General features: G+C 42.9%; 1 protein-coding gene across 1 annotated transcript; it reads right to left on the bottom strand.

The window, feature by feature from the left end:
* Nucleotides 1-950: 950 nt before the first annotated feature.
* ZNF496 (zinc finger protein 496) lies at nucleotides 951-25,932 on the bottom strand. Its single transcript, XM_006876063.1, has 7 exons — nucleotides 25,543-25,932; nucleotides 24,969-25,152; nucleotides 20,764-20,840; nucleotides 7,922-8,054; nucleotides 6,918-7,025; nucleotides 5,848-5,958; nucleotides 951-1,723 (listed from the first exon to the last, which is right to left on the bottom strand). The coding sequence occupies exons 1-7, from the start codon at nucleotides 25,930-25,932 to the stop codon at nucleotides 951-953; spliced, it is 1,776 nt and encodes a 591-aa protein (XP_006876125.1).
* Between the last annotated feature and the right edge of the window lie 648 nt (nucleotides 25,933-26,580).

Genomic DNA, 26,580 nt, shown 5'->3' with positions numbered 1-26,580 from the left:
TTCAGTTCATCCTGACCAAATAACCCTCAGTGTATTGCCTGAGCACCCCATTCTTAAGAAAGAGTGAGATGACGAAGAGGAGGAACTTAAATGCCTTTTAAATTACGACGGCTCAACTTCCACTCCATAAGCATTTACTAAAGACTTTCGGGGTTCAGAGTAAAGGCATTTTGGGGGAAGGTGTGCTACATAAAGTTTAAAGTATGAGCTTTACCTTGAGGAGCTCACGATCCCTATGAATTGGTGGTCAAGGCAAATCAAAAGGTCTGAATATGGGTTCCACTCTGCAAGGGGCTCTAGTGTCCCTAATCAAGGCCTGCCTGCCACTAGGGCCATGATATACATAGTTAGCATATCCAGGGACACAAAAGGATCGATAGCAACCTGGAGCGCAGACTGCAGATGACACTGCGTAGCTCAGCTTGCCCCACTCTTCCTGATATCACCACCCTGCATTAGTTACTGCCTTTCTTCTAACTCATCACCCAGTAGACTTTTCACTGTCAAACACAAAGGGATGATGGGAGGTAGTACATAGAGCTGATTGGCAAAGGGCAGATGCCCTGGGGAAAGGGTTTGATGGGTGATGGGGGCCTGCCTGCCCAGTACACTCCAGTAGCTCTGTGTACTTGGCAGGATCTGTTCTAAGACACAGTTAACACTGGGCTGGTCCAGTCACTGAGTCAGTGAAGCTGGTGGTGACATGCCCTCCCTGCTTTTTGGCACAAGTGGCAGAAAAATACTCAATTGGCCACTCTCATTATTGGGGGATTGCTGTGACATCAGGCAAAAGGTAGACATTACCTGAGAGCAAAGGGAATGTGGGTGGTCTCCTTGGGAAGGTGTGTCATGGGGTAGGGGCTAGTCAGTACCACTGTGAACGAGTGAAGACATACTGTCTGGAGCTGGGCAGGACAGGGATGCACCAATGGTGAAACCAGAGGGAGCAGTCAATAAGAGTTCAAAGCCTGCTTAGAGCGTTTTTTCATGTGTAATCGCTCATGGCGGATGAGGTCATAATTCTGCAGGAAACTTTTGACGCAGTACCGACACTGAAAGGTGCTGGCCTTGTCCTTTGTGTGGATGTTGCTCCTGTGCCGGACGAGTTGGTCGTGCCGCTGAAAAACCTTCCCGCAGTCACAGCACTTGAAGCTCAACTTGCCCTTGTTCTTCTCCAGCAGGGAGTTAGGGCTGTTGTCCTTGTGTTCTGATGGCCCTGGCTCCTTCTTCTCTGTGGGCTCCAGTTTGTCTGACTGCAAGTGTATCCGCATGTGGGAGAGTAAATGGGAGTTGAGGCGGAAGCTCTTCCCACAGGCACTGCACGTGTAAGGCTTCTGGGTCTCGTGCGTCTCCAGGTGTCCATCCAGGTCCTCACTGTCGCTGAACACCTTTCCGCAGATTGAACATGCATGGGGTTGCTCCTGCTCCTTACGGCTCCTCAGGTGCCTGATGAAGTTCACTCTCCAGCGGAAGATTTTCCCACAGTTGGGGCAGACGTAGGACTTCTTGGAGGAGGACTGGACCTCACTTCCCACATCTGTGAAGCCCACAGGGTTGCTCCTGTGGCTGGTGGGAAGGACAGGCTGCTTCTCTGTGGAACCCTGTGGCTGATCAGGGCAGTATGGGCTGTGCTGAGAGTCCTCCTCCCCTGAGCTAGACAGGACGATCTCGATGGATACCTCCTCAGCAAGGCCATTCTCTGGGGGCAGCATACTGCCACCTGCTAAGGGAAAATCAACACTGACATCAGTGGCACCAAACCAGGTTACTTCCCCACCCCTTGAGAATCCTACCTAGGAGGCCTGACTTTGGGTGGAGAAACCTTAGAATGCTCTCCAGGAGACTGAAGTGCAAGGTCAGTCCTTCAGGGACCCTTGTCTGGACTGAGAAGAAAACCCTTAAAAAAGGATCAGAGTGGTCAACCTAGGGGCTTCTTTCTTTTCTCTCCACCTCTTCCCTGACCCATTCCTAAGTTCCACACGCAATCCTTTGTTCTAGTCAGTGAGACTCCTTTAAGCTCTGACTCTGACATGCATGGTCTCTTTTGCTCCAAGGAACAACGCAAAGACAAGTTATCTGTTGCATTATACACATAAACCAACAAAAATGATGTAGCCAAGGTCACAGATAGAAGAATTCTAGGCCTGCTGTGCTGTCCAACATCAAAGCTGTTCAAAGGTTGCAGACTGCCGAAGGCCACTTTGCGTCTACCATGCTCTCTTTTTCTTAAATGTCCCACCATGGCCACTGGATACAGATGTTCCAAATTTTATAATTTAGATGGTCTCTCTTTAGGGGTTACAGAAGGAAATTCCCACTTACAAAGAAACTGGCTCAATGGATCTTATATATGTTAATGTGGAAAAATGGTGCAGCAGGTGGAAAAGGAGGAGATACATTGAGTTGGATGCAGCTCAAGAGTCCAGCACGTACTTTTCAATTTTGAATGGTGGGATACTGGATCCTTTCAGACATTAGCTAGTCATGTGGTTGCTGTTAAGTGTTGTCAAGTCGGTTCTGACTCATAGCAACTCTGTATAGGGTTTCCAAGAACCAGCTGGTGGGTTTGAATGGCAAATTTTGTGGTTCAAACTGAACCTTATGGTCCAGTGCATTACCCTTCAGTGTTGGAGGGAAGGTTCAGGCTGGTTAGAAAAGTAGTGGATGGGGGGGGGGGCACTGATTGTTCCTTTGTGATGGAGTAGTTGGTTCCATGTGGAGAGGTAGGAGAAACAACAGGACAGAGAGTGAAAGCCAGAAGCTACAGAGGGCAGGCGGAATAAAGGAGGCAGCAGAGACCAGCAGGCATTTATATGAGTCAGTCAGAAAATTAAGGTGGTAGGAGTTGGGGAGGTGAGACTGGGGTGTGAGAAGAGAGATTGCAAGGGAAAAACTGCTGGATGCAGGGATGAAAGCACTTAGTGTCAGTTATGCCTCCTGTGCATTAATCTGTTTTTAACTGCGGTTCCAGGAAGATGGCTTCTCCAAGTCCCTACTGACTCATCTATAGGATGAGTACATCTACCCACCCCAGCCGTCCATGATACTGGTGGTGCAAAGAAGCCTTGTATGTGAGAGCACTTCATGGGGCATATGGGAAGAAGGTAGTATTAAAATGTTGTCACCTGCTTTTAAATAGACAATTTGCTTCTGTTTACCTTTACTGGATCTTGGTGGAGGGAGAAACAAACAGGTGTTATTATGGGTAGCTAAGTTCTCTCTTTTGTTAATTGAGAACACTGAATTATGATGTCAGAAAAATGTATAGGACAACATCCCACCATGGACAAGTCAGTCAAAAATGCTAAACATAGATAAAAAAGATTTTAAGAGGGGGAGGGATAGAGGCACATAGTGTTGTGGTGTGCCATCAACACTACAATGTGAGGAATTTCTTCAAGAGAGGAAATGTATGAGAAGGATTCTAAAAATATTCACAAAAGAACCACCACCACAAAGAGTTCTGAGCTCAACATTAAACATACAATAGTCCCTGAATGGATCTTAGGATGACACACAACATAGATTACTGTTGGTACTTCTAAAGATACCATTAAATCATTTAATCCTCAACAGTAACTCTATATTTAAAGAAGAGAAATGACGTTGCCTAAGGTCTTGGGGGAATTGAGCCCAACTAGGGATGTCACCAGAGCCTGTGACTATGTTCTGCCATGTACCAGCAGAAACAAGTGTCTAGTCAGGGGCCGAGCTGCTGCCTGCAGATAAGGGCAGGGTTAAAACAAAAATAGGGTGAGGGGAAAGAACAGAAGGATATTGAGTAGACAGCTCACAAAGAGAAAACACAAAGAGATATTCCATCTGAGAGTCACACATCATAATACCCTCATGAGACAGGCAGAAACCATAGACTGGGAATGTCTTGTGTGAACACAGATGTGGGGAAGGCAGGTCCTCCACAAGCCATCAGCGAGCATGCTATTGTTAAGTACTGTTGAGTTGGTTCTGACTCATAGAGACTCTGTATGGGGTTTCTGAGGAGCAACTGGTAGTCTGAACCACTGACCTTGCAGTTCAAACCGACCTTGGGGTCCAGTGCCATACCAGGATTCTTCAGGGAGCATAGGCTTGTTGGGGGTGGGGGTCAGGAAGTGGGGTGCCTCTTTGGAAGGCAATTTGGCAGTAGGGATAAAAACTACCCAGGTCTCCTTCTTTGTGCTGTGATGACTGTGCCTTATCATTTCTGCCTTTTGATTCAGATAGCAGACTTTGGCTTCTTGCCATTTCAGAGTAGACTCAGTAAAGTTGAACAGAGTTGGAAACTCCCCTTTGTCAACAGGCATTTCCTTTCTAAAAATATGTTGAAGCAGCGAAGAGGCATGCCCATAGGCAGTCAGAAGCCAAAGAGGATTTAAAATGAATTGTGAATATTAAGAATCCATCCAAACTGAGAGCTAGCTAAATATAAATGTTAACTAGCTAGTGGCATGCAGAATCAGTTGGCTTGAGAAAGCCAGAAGGAAGGAAAGCCAGGCTTAGGGAACAGTTAAGGAGAGAGGTGTCTTTCTTCTGTATCACACTGTAAAATCCCCTTTGCCCAGAGGGTAAGCACACATGGCTGGGGGTGGGCATGGAGCCAGGTGCAAATAATCCCCAAATCTTGCCTTCAAAAGGTAACACAAGTGAAAGAGACAATGTGTGCAGTCCATCCCCAGAGCTACAAAAACACACTAGGACACAATGAGGGCAATCAAACAAAAATCAGAGAACCATGGCTCTATTTCAGTTTTGCATCTGGAGGTGGGTATTACCAAGATGATTTGGAATTTAAATTTTAGCTATCCCCCTAAGGCAGTACCGGAATACTCTCTCAAGAATTCCCTTTCAACTCTGGCATTCCACAAATTCTTTAACTACAAGACTTTGTACTAGGAATCTGACCTTCCTTACTTAGGGAAAGCAACAAACTGTGGTGTAGTGAATTATCTTAATGAGTCTAGGTAAGAGACATTAGGAGACGGTACTGATAGGACATGATTCAGCTGTAGATGTTAGCAAAGTTCATTGTAATTGTAAAAACTTGAGATTCTAGCACGCGTATAAAATGAATTATCTCAGAAGTAGGAGGAGCTCACTACCATCAAAGAAGAACCACAAGTGGAACGTGTCCTTTGGGTCCTGATATCCCTGCACGTTCAACTTCCTTGAACCAGGGGCATAAAGCTATGATACTGGAGGAATGCAGAGGAGCAGCAGCAGCAGAATGAAGAGCCAGAGCACGAGACAGAGCAGAGGGCTTCCCAAGTCCATGGAGCATGATAAACTAAGTGACTTTGGGGTTTCTCCAGGCATTTATGTGGGGGAGCTAAGTTTGTTGACCCACAAAGCTACAACCGAGTGTCTTCAGGGTAAAGCTTATGGCAGAGTCGTGTGTCCTATGGGCATTTATCAGCAGCTGACTGGAACAACCGTGCTCTGAGCATTTCTGATCACGAATTGTAAACTGTTAACTTTCATAATAAGCCCCGTAACTGTTAGTATGGTGTCTGAGTTCTGTGTATACACTGCAATGGATCATTGATTTAAAAAGATTAGTAGAAAGAGTGGGAAGTATGGTCTGTTAATATTTTTGCACAAACAAAAAAACATACACAGTACATAGCAAAGAACACTTCATGAGCATTCTGCCTCAGTGTACAAGAAAAAGGTAAGAAGGAAAATGTCTCCATATGATGGCTGAGAGACATCCTAGTGAAACAAACTATGACAAAGTGAACTTTCAGGGTGTTTTTTTGTTTTTTTTTAGGTTTTTGGATAGTTTCCTAATTACACCAGCCCCTCCTACCATCATCAGCACCACCCACAAAAACACAGTCACTCCTCTACCTGGATGTGTGCTTGGAGAAAGTGCCGCCTGCTGGCAGGTCTGGAATTCTGGTACCTGCAGCTCATTTTTCCGTTTTTCTTCTACCTGGAATGGCTGGACATTCTGAAAGTCTTTTAAAAGGAAAACAAAATGATTTGTCCTCCAACTTGACAGTGCTATCTAGAAGTATTACCATAGACACTAGAAAGATTTGAGGGCAGTGTTCCCAATGCCTGATGGCCCATCACTCAGCAAACTATGTTCACAGGATGACATCATGGATATGGGTTTTAAGTTGGGGAAAACTAAACCTAAATCCTGGTTCTATCAGGTCTATGAACTTTTCCACCTGAGATTCCTGAAGCAAGGAGAGCTACTGAGCTAGGCTCCAGGCTGATATGCATACCACGTCAAATGTAGCTGTTTTGCTATTCCAGTCAGACACGGTGTGCCAAAACCTGGTCCACTGCATTTCAGCTTTAGGTTCCACCAAAGGGAAAGAAATGTGGAAGCACTGTAGACTCTGCACCACAGATAATTCCCTGAAGGAGCTGATACTTCAAGGCAGATTGCTCAGTGGTTACAAACACAAGTTCCGGTTACACAAAATCCAGGGAATGAGGCCTGGGACTGTGGCTGCTGAGTTGTGTGGGGTGGCAGGCAAGCTTCAGCATGTCCCCAGCAGCAGCTCCTGTGTGATGGGTAGAACTGTACCCCAGAAGAGCTGGAAGGAGGTACCCTCAGTGAAGGGGAGGCAATCCCTTCCCTTGGCGTGGTTCAGTGTGAGGGTTGGTTTTTATCCACAGAAGAACCACTGGAGCCTCAGCATAAACTAGGTGAAAAAGGTATTTCTATTATCTTTTACTTCCTGTTTGAGAGAATAAAATCCCCACCCTTGGCAAAATGAAGCTCTCACATTCTTTCTGCTAGGAGTCAGGGGCAAGGAGAGACATGTACTATCAAGATAGAGCCTAGGTTGTTATAAGGACTCTCTTGCTAGAGACAGCAGGGAGTGGGCTTCCGTCTAGCAAAGCAGTAGCCTTCCCCTAACCCCCACCCATGTCTACCCAGTTCTGGGATCCTTACTCACCCAGATAGGAGACTTGGGTCATGTCTTTCCCTTGGAGATCTTGCAGTTCTGGAACCCGTGGCACATTCTCCTCTCCCTGGAAGAGATCTGGCTGGGCAGCTGCGTCGTCTGCTCACAGAAAAGGGAAGGACACGCATGTATCAATAGTCTTCTCTCACAGGTACCTAGGGTGGGCCGAGTGCAGCAACTTCCTGTCAGGTCCAGCAAAGAGAAGGTGGAGGCAGGAAATGGCAAACAGGTGTCATGCTGGGCTTCAGAGAACTGAGAAGAGTGGAGCAAGACAAGGAAGGGGCTGCAGTGGGCTTGGGGTTTCTCTCTAAGGCTGATTAGTTGTAAAGCCAGAACAGAAAAGAGACTATAGGGTAAGTATGACAATAGTAAAAACCATGCATGGAAAACATTCTGTATTTGGTTTTGTGTTGTGGTAAGCCTGATTTAAGTGTGGTTAGTAAAGTGGCAGGCTACAATTTATCTGCAGAGTGCCTGTGGACTACTTGGCAAAGATAATCTCCATCAGGGTGGGAGGAAGGTAATAGTTTGTGAATCTAACACCCAAGTCTTGGGTGAGTTAGAGCTCTTATTCAGAAGCAGCTAGATCCCTAACAACCCTAGGGAAAGAGAGTTAACAGATGCTTGGAAGGAGACCCTTCACAGTTCCTGATCTCAGAGGAGAGGGAATTAATGCTTACTCAGAGGCAGTGAGACAACGTCCTTCCCATCTCTTTGGGGGTACGTGTTAATATTATTCAGAGTAACAAATGCTCAGAATTCCCTGATCTTGTGGAGCAGAAGTTACCTGTGATTTGGAGGGAGTTGAGAGTCCCATCCCCAACTCCAGCTCTCTTAACTTGGGAGCTTAATTGTTACTTGGCAGGACAAAGACCCCCACCCCCACCCCATACACTGATCTTAGAGAGAGAGCCATTAACTCTTATTCAGGCAAGAAACCTGCCCTCCCCCACCCTCAGCTCCCTGGTCTTGGGTGACAGGGAGATAACTCTTACTCTGAGGCAGCGAGACCCCACAATCCTCCCCTATGATGAATTCTCCATAGAAGCCAGTCTGGGCTGGATCTAGAAGAGACCAGTCCTCTTCAGAGAAGCAGAAGATCATGTCCTTGAATGGAGAAACCCGGTTCTGAAACCACAGGAGAACAACAGGGATGCCTCAGTCTAGTAATGGCTAGTAGAGGGTGCTACAAACAAAGACTGGGGGGCAAGCTAGAGCTGAAAACAGAGGCCCCAGCAGTCCGTGCACACAGGATGAGGAGAAAGCTCATGGCTCTGGCTAAGGGATCCACCTTATACCATCTGATGCGGTGTAATCCAAATGGCAGATGCCTTGCAAGATGATGAGGCTGTGGAGAATAGACCCTCTCACACACTGACAGCACACCTATACAACTCCCATGGCAGACAATTGGGCAACAACCACCAAAAGTGCTAATGAGCGTATGCTTGGTTCCAGAGATTCCATGTCTAGACTTTTTTTGTACATGTGCAACATGAAGTTTATACAAGTTTCTTCAGTGCAGCATTAATGATAGTAAATAACAAAAGCAAACATCCTACAGACCCAATACACAACTGTGCAGTCCTAACAAGGAACAGGATCTTTCTCTACAGTGAAAAGGAATTTCTCCAATGTGTCTTGTTAAATGAAAAATACCTGTGCAGAAATCTGTCTTGGTGCCACTGTGTACCTAAGAATGACAGAGCACCTAGAAATCTGGAACATCAACTGATTGATTCTCACTATGATGCCTGTGTTAGGTGTATCAGGGAAAAATTTTGAATCTTAGACCAATGAGAATGTGAAAAAAATTTAAGAAATGAGGGTTAACTGTTAAAGACCGTGGAGTTGGTTTCAACACATAGTGACCCTGCACAGGGTTTCCGAAGCTGTAAATCTTTACGGGAGCATCGGATGGCTGGCAGTTTCGAACTGTCAACCTTGAGGTTAGCAGCCCGACAAATAAAGAAGTCCTCTAAAAGGGACTCCAGTTAAAAGGTACTCCAAAATAGAAGTTTTAAAAAGAAAGTTAACCTGAATAACTTTATGTACAAAATAAAAATAAAATCACTGTGGAAAAAGAAATGAAAAATTCCTTTATTACCTTTTGGTACTACTATGGCACTAGCACACAGGACTGCTAGCGGCAAGGTTGGTGCTTTGAAACCTACCAGGGATACCTAATACAGGGTCACTGAGTTGGAACCGATTTGACAGCACTTAACAACAAACCTTTTGGACACCCCTACACCCAACCTATCCAAATACTCACTTTTTAATATTTAAAAATAAACCTAAAACAAAATGGTGAAGTAGACAGTTCCAAGCTCCCATGCCCCAAAAGAAACACCAAACAACAATATGATCTGGCAGGACCATCTTTGATAGAATTCTGTAAAATAATCAAAGGCATACAACAACCAAGTAATTATCAATGAAGAAAAAGGCAACTTGAAAACAGAAGCAAAGTTCTGTGAAGCTTTCACTTGTCCTTGTCCCACCTACTCCTAGGCTCAACAGCAGCCTGTGTCCCCAAGTGTAGGGTACTTCCTACTGGCTCCTGAGGGAGTACAGCAAACCCTATTTGCACATCACTGTGTACATCTACTGTAACCTGTCTAACCGGAAGGACTGATGCAAGGTGCTTGCCTGTTTCACTGAACTCAAACCTCACACAGACTAGAAGAGTAGTGGACAATGTTCAACACACTGTACGGTGAACAAACAACCTGAACTACCTACGGCAAAAGTTTACAGTTATGCAAAATACCTTGTAAAGTCTAAGAGGAAATCAGGGTAGAGTTTCTTTGGGAAATTAGTACACTCAAAAGGACCTGTGTTTATGGGGGGATTCTGAAAGGCATGTACATGCTCTGAAAAGACTGGGGATGACCCTAAGCTTTCACCTCAGGCTGATTCCTGAGCTCAGTGTATGTAAGGCTAAGTGTTAAAAGTGTTGAAAGAGAGTCCCACAGATAGTCTATCTGCAAAGACTGGGAAAGGTGTGTTGCTTTGTTTTCTACCTTGCTTTCTTCTTTTTTAAAATGTAGTTACAAGGAGTCCTGGTGTTGCTATGGCTTAGACATTGAATTGCTAACCACAAGGTCTGTGGGAGAATGATTAGACTGTCTGCTCCCATACATATTTACAGTTTTGGAAACCTTATAAAGGGTTCACTATGAGTCAGAATTTACATAGTGGGTGGGTTTAGTGTTCTAGAAAATATTTATCAAAACACTAGCTGATGATGAACTTGACCTATACTTATGGATGTAGTAAGTAGCTCAAAAGAGGGAACAAATCTTTACAGTGAGGATCATTCCCACCCCCTCGGTACGCATGGTTGACAGAGATGGGCAACTTAGATACTGTCTACCCAAAATGGGGGTGCTACAAAGGCAAGAAGTGACTGGCTTACAAGCTTTCAAGAGGGAGCCTAATTCCAGAGGGTGTGGGGGAAGGTAGAATCTCCAATGAGTGGTTTCTAATCTGTCTGGACAGGGCTGATGAAAGGAGATGGGGATACGACTTTTGTGGTACAATAGTGAATAGTTGCTATCAGGACTGAATGTGAGGGTTGGAAATGTAAAAGTAGATGTTTTATAACAAAAGGAGGGACATGGTTGATTTTGCAGCCCAGAAGCAAAGGTCCCTAGGACCATCAAGGGAGAACAGCAGAGTGTGGGGACCCGACCCAGAGAAACAGTGACGTCACAGATGGAGGCAGAGACGATGATGTGGAGAGATGGAGTGGCTGGGGGACTCTGGACTCAGGGAAGGAGAGGGGCTGTGTATTGTCGGTTGGGGAGCAAGCTTGTGGGGTATACCCTTTGGTTGTTTGATGATGCATTGAGGGGACTGTAATCATTGCAATGAAACAAAATACAATAGGATGAATGTAAAGCTACTGTTCTCCCATGTAAACTATCAGATAATTCACAATAAAACATTAAAAAAAAAAAAAAAAGGCCATTACACCTCCCCCCCCCCAAAAAAATACCCAGAGGGAAGAGAAGCAAATACTGTTGAGTGATGATGCACGGAGGAAAATATATTTATTGCAATGAGAGGACAAGTGTAAAATCAATGTTCTCCCATGTGAAGTATCACTCAGTTTGCAATTAAAAACAAAACAAAACCCAAACATTTGATTATTTTGATTTCTATTTTGTGGCTACAATATACAAAGATGTAATCTATAACAACATTTAAAGGAATGGAGCTGTGTAGTAGCAGAGATTTTGTATGTTACTGAAATTATGTTGGCATCAATTCTACGTACTTATAATTTAGCACATTAACTGTAATTCTCCTTGTAACAAGTCAAAAAATATATACACAAACACACAAAGGAGAAAGACATCAAAAAGGTTCATTACAAAAATATCAACTAAACATGGAAAAAGGCAGTAAAGGAATGATAGACAAAAAAGTCTGAAGTATATGGAAAATAAAATAGCAAAATGGCAGTAGTAAATACTACTTTATCAGTGATTACTTTAAATCTGAATGGAGTAAACTCTCCAAACAAAAGACAGTAATTGGCCAAATGAATTTAAAAACATGATTCAACCATATGCTATCCATAATTTTAAATCAATGATACAATAAAATAAACGTGATAGGGTGGAAAAAGACAACTCAATGCCAATAGTAAACTAAAGAGAGCTGGAATGACTATACTAATACCAGAAAAAAATAGGACTAAGTAAAAAACTGTTACAAGAGACAAAGAAAGACATAATGATAAGAGGGTTAATTCATAAGATATAACAAGTATGAACACACACGTACCTAAGAGTCTCAAAGTATATGAAATAAGCATAGCAGAACTGGAAAGGAAAAATGATTCTAAAATCACAGTTGTAGCCTTTTATACACTAGTTTCAGTAATGGAAAGGACATGTGAACAAAAAAATTCAGTAAGTAACTATAAAACTTGAATATTACAAACCAACTAGACATAACAGACTCAACACTCTAACTCATTAACAGCAAGGTATACTTTTTTTTTTCAAGAGTACAAGGATCATTCTCCTGGGAAGACTTGGTTATAAAACAAGTATCAATAAATTTGGAAATGACAAATTATGCAAAGTATCTTTTTTCAACCATAATGGAATAAAGCTAGAAATCAACGACAGAAGGAAAACTGGAAAACCTATTAACGTGGAAATTAAACAATACTTCTTAAACAATCAATGGGTCAAAGGAAAAAAACGTCACAACAAAAATTAAAAACAAAAACCACAATATGCACGAACTTATGAGATGTAGTGAAGGCAGTGCTCAGTGCAAAACTTAATAGTAACTTATGTAGGATAGTGGTTACGAATCGGACTGAGAACCTCAAGGTCAGCAGTTTGAAACTACCAGCTGTTCGGCAGGAGAAAGATGAGGCTTTCTGCTCCTGTAAAGGTTTACAGCCTTGGAAACCCTGTATAGGGTTGCTATGAGTCGGAACCGACTCCACAACACATAACAATATAGTAACAACGGTAAACTTATAAACACCTCTAAAAAAAAAAAAAAAAAATACAGCCAAAACTCAAATTAATAACCTAACTTTATACTCTGAGGAATTTGAAGAAGAAAAAAACTAAACTCAAATATATAAAAAATAAAATGCAGAGACAATTTTCATTATTTAAGATGTTTAAAAATATTAATTAAAAAAACAGCTAATGAATAACATACAAAACTGTCATGTTAAAAATAATTTTAAAACCTTGTACAACTGATCAAAGCTAACAGGATTAACATTGGAACATGGAAGGGTAGGAAATTTAGAAGTCCTTTTTACTACTCTTGCAATCTTCTCTAAGTTTGAAATGGATTTCAAATAAAAAGCTAAAAACAAATGAATGATTAAATACTTTTAAAAATTCCAAAGTTGAATCAGTGGTGTGGAAAAGGGCTCTGAATACTTATACATATATAGGACTCATCTGGGCCTCTTGTTAAATTGTAAATTCTGATCCAATAGGTCTCACTGGGGCCTGGGAGTCTGCAGTTTAACAGGCCCAAAAGTTGCTTTGCTTTGCTTTGCTATGAAGAGATAGTTGTGAGGAGGAAGCCTGTCCTCTCAAGCCAAGCGCCACTAAGGGAATACAAGGACCTCTTAAAGCCACTGAATCTCCTTCCTAGGGCTTGCAGGAAAAAAGCTGATTTTGAGGAAATCTGTTTTATTAATGGGAAAAAAACTATAATTTCTATTTTGATAAAGTGTGAAAGAAGCCAGTTCTCTCAGTACTTTGGAAGGAAAAATTGGGGATAGTATCAGGACATGTGGACATTTGTTCCCTTTGACCTAGAATCTTCTCTTGTGAAAATCTGTCCCAAATTGGAAATAGGAACAAAGTTTAATACACAGACCGTCATCACATTGGTGGAAGCAAACCAAACATCCAACAGTTGGAGCAGGTAGATCAACCAGGCTCCAGTCTTATCTGATAGAATATGAGAAAGCCACTTATAGTAGGATATCCAGGCATACAGGAAGATGCTTACATGTGGGGAGAATTAGAACAGGACACAATGATATATTATGGCATGATCCTACTTTTGCAGATAAACAATACAGCAGAGGAGATACATTCAGCAGTCTTCTAAGATAGCTGGGAACAAATGACACGCTTATTTTCTACATTTTACCAATGTTTTATAATAAAAATAAGGTGAGAAGGGAAATAAACAAATAAGTGTATTTAAAATTAGACCTTCAAGGGAACTTTGGCTACCAGAAAGATGGAGAAGACATACTTTTTCCTATTTCTTCTACTAAGCACAACTAAAAACCCTAGACATTATAGATAATTTACAGTCTCAGAAACCCTAAGGAACAGTTTTGCTGTGCCCTAAAGGGTTGTTATAAGGTGCAGCTGACTCAATGGCAGTTGAATTGGTATTGGCATAGGCATAAAGGATACCTGGTGGTGCTGTGGTTAAGCGCTGGTTGTAGGTTCATATCCACCAGCCACTCCTTGGGAGAAAGATTAACTTGTCTACTCCTATAAGGATTCCTGGTGTGGCGCTGTGGGCTAATGCATTAGACTGCAAAGTCCTGTGCTTATTATCCCACAGCACCTCACCAGGACTTCAAAATATTAGCACGCAGAATTCAACAATATATAGCATTTTACACCTTGACAAAATAGACTTATTCCAGGGATGCAAGGCTGATATAGTAAAACAATCAATTAATATAATTCATCATTTTAACCACCTAAACAAGAAACATCACATGATCATGATCAAATGATGCAAATAAGGCATTTGAAAAAATGAATACCCTTTCATGATTAAAGCTCTAGAAAAATAAAAATACAGGGGAATTTCTCCAACTGAACAAAGAGCGTGTGTGTGTGTGTGTGTGTGTGTGTGTGTGTGTGTGTGTATATATATATATATATATATAGAGAGAGAGAGAGAGAGAGAGAGAGAGAGAGTGTGTGTGTGTGTGAGTGAGTCCTGGTGTGGTGCTGTGGGTTAACGTGCCAGACTGCAAAGCCATTTGAACTGCAAGGTCGGCGGTTCAAGCTCACCAGCCACTCCTCGGAAATCCTATACAGGGTCACTTTGGGTCAGAACTGACTTGATTATGTATATAATATATGATAATATGCATATACACACAAATAACAACTAACATTTTATTTAATAATCATAAGACTGAATGCTTTCCCCTTATGACTGGGCACAAGGCAAGGATGTCTGCTGTCTCCTCTGCTATTAAACGTAGTATTGGGAGTTTGAGTCAAAATATAAGGCCAGGAAAACAAAAACCTACAGACAGAAAAGGAAGAAGTAAGTTTTACAGATGAATCAGATGTTGTCACTGAGTTGATTCTGATTCCTGGTAACTCTCCACATACTTGCTGGTAACTGAGAGGCTGGAGGTTTGAGTCTACCCAGAGTTTCCTCAGAAAAAAGCCAGGAGAATCTACTTCCATAAGTGTGCCACTGAATACCCTATGTAGCACAGTATTATCCTGACACACATGGAACTGTCAGGAGTCAGAATCAACTTGAAGGCAACTGGTTCACTTGTAGATGTCTACATAGAAAATCTCAATGTTTACAAAACTAGAATTTACTTAGAGATGCTGTAGGATAAGCACTGAGCTACTAACTACAAGGTTAAGCAGTTCAAACCTACCAGCCGCTCCTTGGAAACCCTATACAGGGCTGCTAGGAGTCAGAACTACTCAAAGGCACTTAATAACAACAAAGAGCTACCTTGTGATCTCAGCAAAGAAGCTGCAGAAACAAAAAGAAGCATAAAATGAATTGCATTTGTATGTATTGTTGTTAAGTGCCATAGAGTCCATTCTGACCCACAGCAACCCTGTTTAGGGTTACTGAAGAGTGGCTGGTGAGCTTGAACCACTGACCTTGTGGTTCAAACCAACTTCGCAGTCTAGCGCACTAACCCGCAGCGCCAGAAATTAACAACTGACATCAAAATTAAAAATACAATACTATTTACAACTGCTTACAGAAACCAGGTACCAACTCATAGTGACCCAGTGCACAACAGAATGAAACACTGCCCTGTCCTGGGCCAACCTCTCAACGGTTGCTAGGCCTGAGCCCAGTGCTGTCACCGCTTGTGCCAATAAATCTTGTTTTGGGGAGGGGAGTGTGGGTGGTTTTCCTTTTTCTCTGACCCTCCACTTTACCAAACATGACATCCTTCTCCAGGGACTGGTCCCTCCTGATAGTATGTCCAAAATATAAGAGATGAAGCCTGACCATCCTGGCTTCCAAGGAGCATTCTGGCTGTACTTCTTCCAACACAGATTGGTTTGTTCTGTTGGCAGTCCAGGGTACTTCTAATATTCACCACAAACACCATAACTCAAATGTATCAGTTCTACGGACTTGTTATTCACTGTCAAACTTTCACATGCATATGAGGTTACTGAAAATATCATGGGTTGGGTCAGGCGCACCTTAATCCTCAAACTGACATCTTTGCTCTTCAACACTTTAAAAAGGTCTTGTGCAGCAGATCTGCCTAATGCAATAGTCATTTGATTTCTTGACTACTGTTTCTATGAGTGTTGATGACTGATCTGAGCAAAATGAAGTCTTTGATAACTTCAATTTTTTCTCCATTTGTATCGATGTTGTTTATTGGTCCAATGGTGAGGATTTTTGTTTTCTTTATGATGAGGTGCAACCCAAACCAAAGCCTGTGGTCTTTGATCTTCATCAGTAAGTATTTTAAGTACTGTTCGCTTTCAACAAGCAGATTTATATTATCTGCACATCACAGGTTGTTAATGATTCTTCCTCCAATCCTGATACATTTTTCTTCATATAATCCAGTTTTTTGGATTATTTGCTCAGTATAAAAATTGAGTGTTGTTATTAAGTGCCATCGAGTTGATTCTGACCCATAGTGACCCTGTATAGAGTTTCCAAGGAGAAGCTGGTGAGCTTGACCCACTGACCTTGCAGTTCAAACCTTGCAGTCTGACACATTAGCCCACAGCTGAGTAAGTATAGTGAAATAAAATGTTGGCACACACTTTTCCTAATTTTAAACAATTTGGTGTCCCTTGTTATATTCAAACAACTGCCTCTTGATCTATGTACGGGTTCCTAATGAACACAATTAAGTGTTCTGGAATACTCAATCTCTGCAATGTTGTCCATAGCTTGTCATGATCCACACACTCGAAAGCCTTTGCATAGTCAATAAAACACAGGTAAACATCTTTCTGGAATTCTCTGCCGTCAGGCAAGATCCATCTAACATCAGCAATGATATCCCTCATTCCACGTCCTCTTCTGAATCCAGCTTGAGCTTCTGGAAAATTCTCTGTCAATATATGGTTACATTCATTTTTGCATTATCATTAGTAAAATTTTACTTGCATGCGGTATTAATAATACTGTCCAGTGATTTCTGCATTTTGTTGGTTCACCTCGCTTTGGAATGTGCACAGCATGGATCTCTTCCAGTCAGCTGGCCAAGTAGTTGTCTTCCAAATTCCTTGGTACAGATGAGTTGAGCGCTTTCAGTGCTGCACCAGTTTGTTGAAAGATTACAAATTTGTATTTCATCAATTCCAGGTGCTTTCTGTCAACACTTTCAATGCACCTTGGACTTCTTCCTTCAGGATCATTGGCTCTTAGAATGGTTGACCATCAACCATTTCTTTTTGGGACAGTGACTGTGTATTTCTTCCATCTTCTTTTGATGTCTTCTACATCACACAATGGTATGGTGCTGTGGGTTAATGTGCCAGACTGCAAAGCCATTTGAAACGCAAGGTCGGAGGTTTAAGCTCACCAGCTGCTCCTTGGAAACCCTATACAGGGTTGCTATGGGTTGGAACCAACTCGATGGCACTTAACAACAACATCATTCAATATTTTGCACATAGAATCAATCTTTCAGTATTACAAGTTGAGGCTTGAATTTTTTCTTCAATTCCCTTAGTTTGAAAAATGCTGAGTGTTCTTCCATTTTGGTTTTCCAACTCCAAGTCTTTTCACATTTTGTTTTAATGTTTGACTTTGTCCAGTTGACCTTTGAAATTTTCTGACTTTTAGAATTTGTAAGTAAAAGGACTACAATCGCTAAAATAGTTTTGAAAAAGAGTAACATGGGAGGAATTAGTCTACTCATTCAGAAGAAATAGCACTTGAGTTTTAGTATCACCCATACAGTTACAGTAGTCAAGACTGAATGGTATTATACAGACTTCACATAAATACTGCCAACTGATTTTGACAAAGGTACAAAAACAATTTAATAGATCGCCTTTTCAACAAATGGTGCTAGAGCAACTGGACATCAGTAGGCAAAACCTAAAAGAACAGGGACCCAAGTTTCATACTGTATACAAAAATTAACTTTAAATGAGCCAGAGACCTTAACATAAACTATAAAAATTTTAGGAAAAAAAAAGTTTCTGGACTAAATCAAGCCCAAGATTTCTTGATACCACAGGCATGATCCTTAAAAGGAAAAGTTATTAAACTGGACTTAGTCTAAATTTAAAACTTTTGCTCTGTTGGAGACCCCTAAGGGGATGAAAGGACAAGCTAGAGACTGGGAGAAAATATTTGCAAATCACTTATCTAACATAGGACAAGTATCTAGAATATGTAATTGGAACTCGGACAAAAGACATATAGAAACATTTCATCAAAGAGGATACACAGATGGCAAATGAGCCCACACAAAGATGTTCAACATCATTAGCCATCAGGTAAATGCTAATTTAAACCACAACAAGGTATTACTGCTTGCCTATTAAAATGGCTAACTTAAATAGTGAAAACACCAAATGCTGTGGGGGTTGCCGAGATTGAGAACCATTCATACATTGCTGGTGGGAATGTACAATGGCACAGCCCCTCAGGAAAACGACCCAACAGTTTCTTACAAAACTATGTGTTTCTCATTCAACACAATAATTGCACACCTGTGCTTTAAGTTCACTGAAAGGAAGACATATGTTCCCATGAAAACCTTTACAGAAATGATTTTTGGAAACCAGCCAGATGCCCTTCAATGGGTGAATGGTTAAATAAACCAGTACATTCATATCATAAAACACAACTAAACTATAAAAAGGAACAAACTATTAATATATGCTGCAATACAGAAGAATCGCCACAGAATTATGCTGAGTGAAAAAAGCTAATCCCCAAAGGTTATATACAGAACAGATCCATTTATCTAATATTCCTCAAATGGTAACATTATAGGGATGGAGAATAAAGATTACTGGTTGCTAGAGATAAGGGACGGAGTGGGTGTGGGTAGGAAAGGACAAGAGAGACATTCTGGTGAAATAAAAATGTTCTGTATCTTGACTATCATTGTCAAAATTCAGGTTGTGACATTGTATTAGTTTTATAAGATGTTAATAATGGGGGAAACTGTAAATAGTACAAAGGATCTCTTTGGATCCTTTTTACAACTGCTTGTGAATCTTGGTCCGAGAGTCAGTGACACAGCCACAGAGGACTGGAGTGGAGAGTGAAGTGTCCAGCTGATAAGAAGAGAGGGCATACGTGCAAGAACACCCACACTTGCAAATAATACCCACTTGACCTGGCTTCAAAGATGGGATGATCAGAGCTCAACCAGAAGAAGAAGAAAGCGGAAAAAAAGCGTAATCTGATACTATTTGATGAACTTGACCTACACCTATGGATACAGTAGCTCAAAAGAGGAAACAAATCCTTACTGCAAGAATCATTTCCACCTCTTCCACACATAGTAGACAGTGATGGGCAACTTGGACATTGGCTACCCAAAATGGGGGGGGGGGGGGGGGGGGGGGGGAGAGGGCTACAAAGGCAAGAAGTGACTCGCTTACAAGCTTTCAAGAGGGAACCTAGATCCAGAGGGCATGGAAGAAAGTAGAATCTCCAGTGAGTAGTATCCAATCTGTCTAGGCGGGGCTGATGGAGCGGAGGTCCCTAGGACCATCAATGGAGAAGAGCGGAGAGCGGGACCCTACCCAGAGAAGCAGTGATGCATGAGATGGAGGCAGAGAGAATGATGTGGAGAGATGGAGCAGCTGAGGACTTGAGATCCAGAGAGGGAGAGGGGCTGTGTGTTGATGACTGGGGTTGGGCAGGCTTGCAAGGTATACCCTTTGGTTGGTTGATGATGCATGGAGGGTAGTGTAACCATGGCAATGAAGCGATATACGAAAGAATGAATGTAAAACTAATGTTCTCCCATGTAAACTATCACATAATTCACAATAAAACATTAAAAAAAAACAAAAAAGTGGTTCCCAGTTCAGTGCTTATCCTAAAGCACAACACCGGTAATCCTCCCATGTCTAGTCCTACCCATTTCCCTCAAGTTTAAAGTCATGTTGAATGCACTAGGCTGAGAGCAAACTGTTTTTCTTTTTGCCTACATTCCTTCCTCTGAGCCACATTTGCACAATGTCTCCTATGCTTCAGGCAGTCTTATGTCTACTGAGCTACAATAATTAATAAGAGTCCATGCCACTGTCATGGCAGGTAGTGGATAGTGTTAGAATAATGGAGGATACAGTGGGAAAGTATAGTCTACGGCAGCACCTAGATACAGGTGAGTGAGAATACAGTAGCTCACCATCCTTACCAGAACACCTGGTTGGGCCTTGTGCAAAAAAGACAAACAGGAAAAATGCCAAGGATATTCTCAAATTCCCACTTGTGGATGTGTAATAATGAAATGATCTGTTTTGTTTTCCCTGTTTCCTAACATTTCTGAACTAGCCAAAACTAAGATTATAAAAATTTCAAATTCACTGCCATCAAATCAATTGATTCATAGCAACTCAAATCCTATATAAGGTTTTGAAGCTGTAACTTTTTATGGGAGCAGAAAGCTTCTTTCTCTTGTGGAGTGGCTGGTGGATTTAAACTACAGACCTTGTAGTTAGCAGTTCAGTGCTTATCCTATAGTACCAACAGGACCCCTAAAACTGGGATTACTATGTTAAAAACACCTTGTGAAGTACAAAAGTGAGAAGGCCTCCCTTTTTCACAGGAGGCGACCCCTGGATGTAGCAAGGGCCAGCCACTGGGATATCTGCGCTGCAAAACCAGGACACAGACAGACAGTTGTTTTCTGCAACGACTGCACAAAGCCAAAAAGAGGCCTCATTAGTGAGAAGCTGAGATTGGACAGCAAGGAAGAATAGGGATATCTCATAGACTCACATTTTTCCATTTTTCTGGCTTGGAGCTAGACCGCCTGTATGACACATAGTAAGCTGGTTGGGGTCCTGGGAAAGCTGCTCTGGAGGGAGCTGTAAAGTTTAAGGAAAGACAAACATGGGGTTTTCAAGAATGTACTCACTTGAGGCAGCTGGAAGGCGGTCACCTGCTGTGTGTTCCTCAAGCTTTCTTCCAGAACAAGGGAAGGGTCTTGTGAAACTGAAAGAGATGGAAAAAGGGTGTTCCAAAGGGGCCAGGTCTTGTCCTGGCACCTCTCTTAGGGTCCTCTGCGTTTCAGTTTGGCTGGGTAAAGAAAGTCACAAGAGTCAACAGGCTGTCACTTCACGGAACTTTTCACAAAAATCCTAGGTCTTTTCTCACCTGTAAAATGAGGTTTGCAAGATTAAGGCATATGAAAAGCGTTTCATAATCACAAGGAGATATGCAAGACTGAAAAAGATAAAGCAATGTGGGCTTTTAAAGCCTCATGTTTCTCCTGCGGAGCGGCTGGTAGTTTCAAACTGCTGATGTTAAGGTTCGCAGCCCGATTCGTAACTACTATGCTACCAGAGCTCCTTGTTGTTGTTGTTAAGTGCTGTCAAATCAGTTACAACTCATAGCAACCCTGTATAGGGTTTCCAAGGAGTGGCTGGTGGATTTGAACTGCTGACTTTGTGGTTAGTAGTGCATGCTTATCCTACAGCACCACACCAGTACTCATTTATTATTGTTTTCGTTATGTGCTGTCGAGTTGGTTCTGACTCATAGCGACCCTGTATAGGATTTACAAGAAGTGACTGGTGAGTTTGAACTGCTAGCCTTGGAGTCAAATTCTTTATCTGACAGTGCCACCCCAAGACTCTATTGCTGCTGTTGCTGTTAAGGGCCATAGGATAGGTCTCGACCCATAGCAATCCTGTATAGGGTTTCCTAAGAGTGACCGGTGTGCTTGAACTGCCAAACTTACAATTCAATCTAACTTTGCAGTCCAGCGAATTAACCCACACTGCCACATGTTAAGTTTCATCAATTCCAACTCACGGTGATCCCTATGTGTGCTGAGTAGATGTGAACTTTCAAAAAGCAGATTACCAGGCCTGTCTTCTGAAGTACCGCTGGGTGGTTCCAACTGCAACCTTTTAGTTGGTAGTTGAATGTTTAACTGTTTGCACCGGCAGTGGTACTTTAAAACAGAATACCCAGGTCAAATGGGTTCAGCCAGTAATTAGCTATAAGACTGTCTGCAGGTCCAGGGACCTGTGTCATCATCTGCAATATGAAGGCTATGAAGTTCCAAAGTCTATGGTGTCAAATTGTCTTCATAGCCGCTACTGTGCAGCCTCTAGCTTGCCAAGCTCCAGCTGAAAGAGGGAGGTAAGTGAGGAGGTCTCTATACTATGGCTCATAAAGAGCAAAAAGCAAATCAACCAGTGGGAAAGTTCACCCAGGAAGCAACCGGCTACGAAAGCTGCTCGTTAAGAGTATACCCTCTACTGGAGGGGTGAAGAAACCTCGGTACAGGCCTGGTACTGTGACGCTTCCTGAACTCAGATGTTATCAGCAGACTGTCCAGTGCGAGAAATTGCCCAGGACTGTAAAACTGACCTGAGCTTCCAGAGTGCAGCAATTGGTACTCTGCAGGAGGCAAGTGAAGCCTGTCTGCTTGGCCTTTTTGAAGACATCAACCTGTGTGCTATCCATGCCAAACGTGTGACAATTATGCCAAAAAACATACAGCTGGCACATTGCACATGTGGAGAATGTGCTTGACAATCCACTATAATGGGAAATATTTCATTCTTTAAAAAAAATCAGGTATTGGCAGTTTTTTCATTTGTGTGCATTTTAAATATAAATTCAGGGACATAAAGCATTATTAATGCAAGTCAAAATGTGTCAGTGAATAAGTTTCAGCAGTTCAGCTTTATAGCAATTATAAATAAACCCGTTAACATTTTCTGGACAATGCCAGCATTTGGATTTCTTCTAAAAACAAGTAAATTTCTTATGGATAGCAAAAAAAAAGAGTCTATGGTGTATGGGTGTTGATGAGAGTTGTCGCAAGTGAGGTGTGAGATGCCAGAGGGAGACAAGAAAAAGGTTATGTATGGCAAATCTCCATAAAAAGACTTGTCATTATTAGGTGTTTCTGGAAGATGATTTGGTTCAGCATCCTAATTACCATCACACAAAATTTTATACTCTTAAGGGCATGTTCTAATATTTCTCTCCCTTCATTGACAACATCATGCTTAGACAGCAAGCAAACAAGAAACTTACAATGCAGCCATGTGAATAAGACTTGCATTTCAAAAGGTACTCCTTTCACAGAATAAAAGTTGGAAAGTTGCACTATAATATCAGCTTAAAAAAAAGTTTCAAGGCCACATGCTAAATCAATGCCAAAACTGAGAGAAGCCAACGTCCCTGACCTTTCTGTACCAGGCGCATAGCTCTAAGGAAATAACAGGTGTTTGAGTAGCTATTTGGAGCAAGGGGCTGAGCCCAGGAGCTGACACAGCTGGCAGTGAAGTGCCTGGTGGGGTTGTGGGAGGCAATGTCTTCACTCTGCTGCTGGAAGCTCTGTCTAGGGAGGACAGCTCTGATTATGTGGCTGGATACCTCACCATTTTCTGAGGGATGAACCCCAGTCCCACCTTACTTCTGCCGGGCCATAAATAAAATCATTTAAGAATGTTGGCTATCTGCTAGTTTTTTGGGAAAATGTTTCAAGATTAGAAACTCTACAATTTTTACTGATGGCTCAATCTAATTAGCAAACCATCCTAATGTTTAAGTTCTTTCCTAGATCTGATTCTTGTCATGTCTACTTTCGTCTATTTACTATTGCTTACGGAAATGAAATTGCTTATATTTTGCCCCTAAAATCTATTTGTGGTAGCTGGCTTGTTTTAAGATACCACCAAGGGGCTGGTGTGGAGCTGCAGGATAATGCACTCGACCACAAGGTCAGTTTGAACTGCAAGTTTGGTGGTTCAAACCGACCAGCCACTCCTCAGTTCTACACAGGGTCACTATGGGTCAGAACCGACTGAACCACACTTAACAACAACAAAAAGAGGCTTCTGTGGTTCCTACAACTGCAGCCCACTCCAGGGCGTTCCCTGACTTCGTGGCAGGGCCTCTCAGAGCCCTGTATGTCCTACGTAAACCATACTGCTCCACGTATGCTTTGCTTTCTTGTGTGAGGGGCTGTTTCCCTAATGATTATCTTGACTTTTAATAAGCAAGAGGTTGAAAAGTTCATCTGATTTGTACAGAGGTTAGTATAGTGTCACACAGAGAAATTAAACAAGCACTTTTTTAATGAAAAGTTCAATATAATGCCACTGACAATTTCTGCGAGTCATAGGAAATGTACTTGTGACTACAGACTTTTCCCCAATTTAGAACCACAGCGCAATATAGAAACCCATTCAAACAAATTCAATGTCACAGTCTTCCTTTGACCCAGGAAGAACTCCCCATGACCCATGATGTTACCAATTTAAAGTATGTAGGGTATGGGGAAACATACCTATGTCTCAGGCACTGTACTAAACACTTCACTTGTTTTAATCACACTTAATCCTCCAAGTAATAAAGATGACTATTATCTGCATTTGATAGATGAAGGGACTGAAACATAGAAAGTATAGAAACAAGCCCAGGGTCGCAAAGCCAAGGTTATTTGGTACCTACTTGTTACTAACAGTGCACAGTTTTCAAACCACACCCAAGCAGGCACTCATGCCCCTTACACTGGTTTGTTGTTAAGTGCCATTGAGTCGATTCCGACCCATAGCGACCCTATATAGGGTTTCTAAGGAGCAGCTCGTGAGCTTGAACCACCGACCTTGTAGTTCAAATGGCTTGCAGTCCGACGCATTAGCCCACAGTGCCACACCTTACACTTGAGGACACCACCAAATGCCCTCTGAAGCATTTTATGCGTATATTTGTTTCCTTACCTTACCCAAATGGGTAATGAGCAGGACTTGCAGAGTTAGGGAAACTGAGCCTCAGAGAGACATATAGCCATTTCCTTGACCTTGCAGCCCTGTACCTGGGTTACCACCAAACCAACAATGCAGAGGTAGGGTTGTTGCATCCTCAGCAATGCCTGCTTACAGAAGTGTTTCCAGGAGGAGATCAAGTATAACCAAAATACCCTGAGATTCTGATTCACTTGCTCCAGGGTAAGGAGTTTGATAATAGTTCAAATTCCCCAGGGACTGGAAAAAAGCAGGGATCCAAACAATCACCTATACAACATCATTCAGAAAACACCAACGAGCACAGGACGCCCTCAGCCCATTCCATACCACAGCCCCCTGGGCTCCGTACCTGGATCCCCGCTGAGCTGCCCTGGTGATCGGCTTGGGAGCCCGGTGCTTTCCACCAGGGCTATGGGCTGGGCATCCTGGCTCTTTGCAAGGTCACCCTGGGGTTCTGTGGGCAATCGTTCCTGTTCCTGGTCCGGATGGCCATCTCCATCATCAATCACCACAGGATCTTCACTGTGCTTGAGCTATAATCCCAGAGAGGGCTTTTTTCAGGTGGAGAGGTCCCTGGCCAGGGGCTGGCCCTATTCTACAAAGGGCAGGGCAACTCCCTCCCTCCCTTAAGCCTGTTGACCATCAATCCCATAGCTGACCACCAAGGGCTTAGCCCAGGTTATGGATAGGGCTGTAAAGGGATGAGACATAACTAGGTACATCAAGGCCTGCTTTCTTAGGACACTGATGTTGAGTCTGGGCCTAACTGAGGTACACAGTGGTTATAGATAAAATTCCAAAACCACAGCAGTTGTACAAAGAATTCCATAACTTTGGTTAGGAAATAGTTAATCCCATCAGCATGCTTACTCCCAGTCTCACTGTCTGCCCCACCTCCCAGCCTAGGCAGCTCCGTAGCTCACCCATTGCCAGGGTCTCCCTGGCTCCCGCTCCAGTGTCTCCACTGCAGCCACAGCTTGCTCGCCATTCTCAGGTTCCTGAGCCCGCACCCAGCTCTGGATCTCCCGGGGCAGGATGGCCAGGAACTGCTCCAGCACCAGAAGTTCCAGGATCTGCTCCTTGGTGTGCCTCTCAGGCCGCAGCCAGCCCCGGCACAGATCCCAAAGGCGGAGCAGGGCCTCCCGTGGACCTGCTGCCTCCTGGTAGCGGAAGCGGAGGAAGAGACAATGGGAGGACTCTGGGCTGGGGAGTTCTCCTTGGGGGCTAGGTTTCTCTCCAGGTGGGCTCCTCATTTTCCTGGGCTCCTCACTTTCCTTCGGAGCCAAGACTCGGGGGCACAGGGCTGTGGGCATGATGGGATTTGATGGGGGTCAGCGGCACAAGACGACCCTATTTCCAAACAGAAATTGCTGGCTTCAATGTCCTGGTCTCCTGTGTTAGTTTTTTGGGGATGTTGATGGGGAAACTGACAAGAGCCCACAGAGATCAACCCTCTGGAGAAGCCCTGTCAGTGTGATTGATCCTTACATACAAGGACAGGAAGAACGCCTCCCTCCCTTTATCCCCACAAGAACCATCTCAGTACCACTGTGTGTGCTTTCCTCTAGCTAGATGACTGGTGCAATGAAGCAGGGAGTCCAGAAGAAAAGCGATGGCGTTTTCATGTGACCCTGGCCTAAGCATTCCAGAAGACTGATGGGGTTGCATGCAGGAGAGAGACGTTAATTAAGGTTCTCTGGTACCTTTGGTGACTAGGTCCTCTTTGAGAGGACCTGAGATGAATGTGTCTGAGCTGGCTGCTATCTTGAGGCTTTGGTACAGAAGTTACTGTCCTTGGTCTGTAGACCTTTGCAAACTGAACTGTAAAGACAAGGGGAGACATGCAAGAAGAGTCTTTAAAAGCACACTGAGATTCAGTTAACTCACCCTGCTGATAGATGACGGCTAGGTATCTGTGCTCTATGCTAAGAGACAGAATTGGCTGTACCCAATGGAGCTTG

The sequence above is a fragment of the Chrysochloris asiatica genome, unplaced genomic scaffold (assembly GCF_000296735.1).
Source record: "Chrysochloris asiatica unplaced genomic scaffold, ChrAsi1.0 scaffold00352, whole genome shotgun sequence".
Classification (NCBI taxonomy): domain Eukaryota; kingdom Metazoa; phylum Chordata; class Mammalia; order Afrosoricida; family Chrysochloridae; genus Chrysochloris; species Chrysochloris asiatica.
This window is presented reverse-complemented; position numbering and strand designations above follow the sequence as displayed.

Coding starts and splice junctions, on each gene's coding strand:
- ZNF496 (XM_006876063.1), bottom strand. CDS start 25,932: ATGCCCACAGCCCTGTGCCCCCGAGTCTTGGCTCCGAAGGAAAGTGAG. Junction 25,153..25,542: donor CAGGGAGACCCTGGCAATGG/GTGAGCTACGGA, acceptor CTGGGATTATAG/CTCAAGCACAGTGAAGATCC. Junction 5,959..6,917: donor GACCCAAGTCTCCTATCTGG/GTGAGTAAGGAT, acceptor TCCTTTTAAAAG/ACTTTCAGAATGTCCAGCCA.